Source organism: Eimeria tenella, genomic scaffold (genome assembly GCF_000499545.2).
Source record: "Eimeria tenella Houghton genomic scaffold, Eth_scaff3372, whole genome shotgun sequence".
Lineage (NCBI taxonomy): Eukaryota > Apicomplexa > Conoidasida > Eucoccidiorida > Eimeriidae > Eimeria > Eimeria tenella.
Genome location: NW_013544386.1, coordinates 1 through 680, shown reverse-complemented (window position 1 = coordinate 680; position 680 = coordinate 1). Strand labels below are relative to the sequence as shown.

At 61.6% G+C, this 680-nt stretch overlaps 1 protein-coding gene across 1 annotated transcript; it reads left to right on the top strand.

Annotated features, from left to right (window-relative positions):
* Nucleotides 1-316: 316 nt before the first annotated feature.
* ETH_00042890 (uncharacterized protein) lies at nt 317-672 on the top strand (the record flags this gene model as incomplete). Its single annotated transcript, XM_013379497.1, has 1 exon — nt 317-672. A coding segment is annotated over one exon (356 nt), but the record flags the coding sequence as incomplete, so codon positions are not given.
* Nucleotides 673-680: the final 8 nt, after the last annotated feature.

Sequence of the window (680 nt, the reverse complement as noted above, 5' to 3'; positions counted from 1 at the left end):
TTCAAATTGAAAACATTTTATTTAAAACAGCAATTAGAAGTCTTCAGGGGGCCCCCAAAAGTCCCCAGGGGCCCCCAAAGGGTCTCGGGGGGCCCCCAGAGGGCCCCTAAAGAGGGTACTGCTGGGGGCCCCCCCAGCCCCAGCGCACCACCCGCTGGCCGCCCCCCGCTGGGTTCTGCAGCGGAAAAAGCGAAAAAAAGAAACAATTAAACTAAAATTACATTATTTTTGTTTAGTTTTAATGTTCTTTCGCCGTTTGCTGCAGCAGAGAAGCAGCAGCAGCAGCGCAGCGCCGCGGTAGCACCCAAATCCCAGCATGCCCAGGGCAGCACCGCCCCTGGGGCCCCGGGGGCCCCTGGGGGCCCCTGTACCCTCCCAGGAGGAAGGGGGGCCCCTCGGGGGGGCCCCCCTGACGTATCTATACCCTATCAGGCAGAGCCCAAGCTCTGAAAACGAAGACCCGCTGCAGCAGCAGCAGCAGCAGGGGGAGCAGCAGCTGGATCTGCAGCAGCTGCTGCGGCAGGAGAAACTGCTGCAGCAGCAGCACCAGCTGCTGGTGAAGCAGCAGCAGCAACACCTGCAGCAGCAAAGGCGGCGGCAGCGCGCAGCAGCTCACACGTCGAGGCTGCTGCTTCCCTCCTTCCCCAACGACCCGCTGCAGCAGCAGCAGCAGCAAGCTG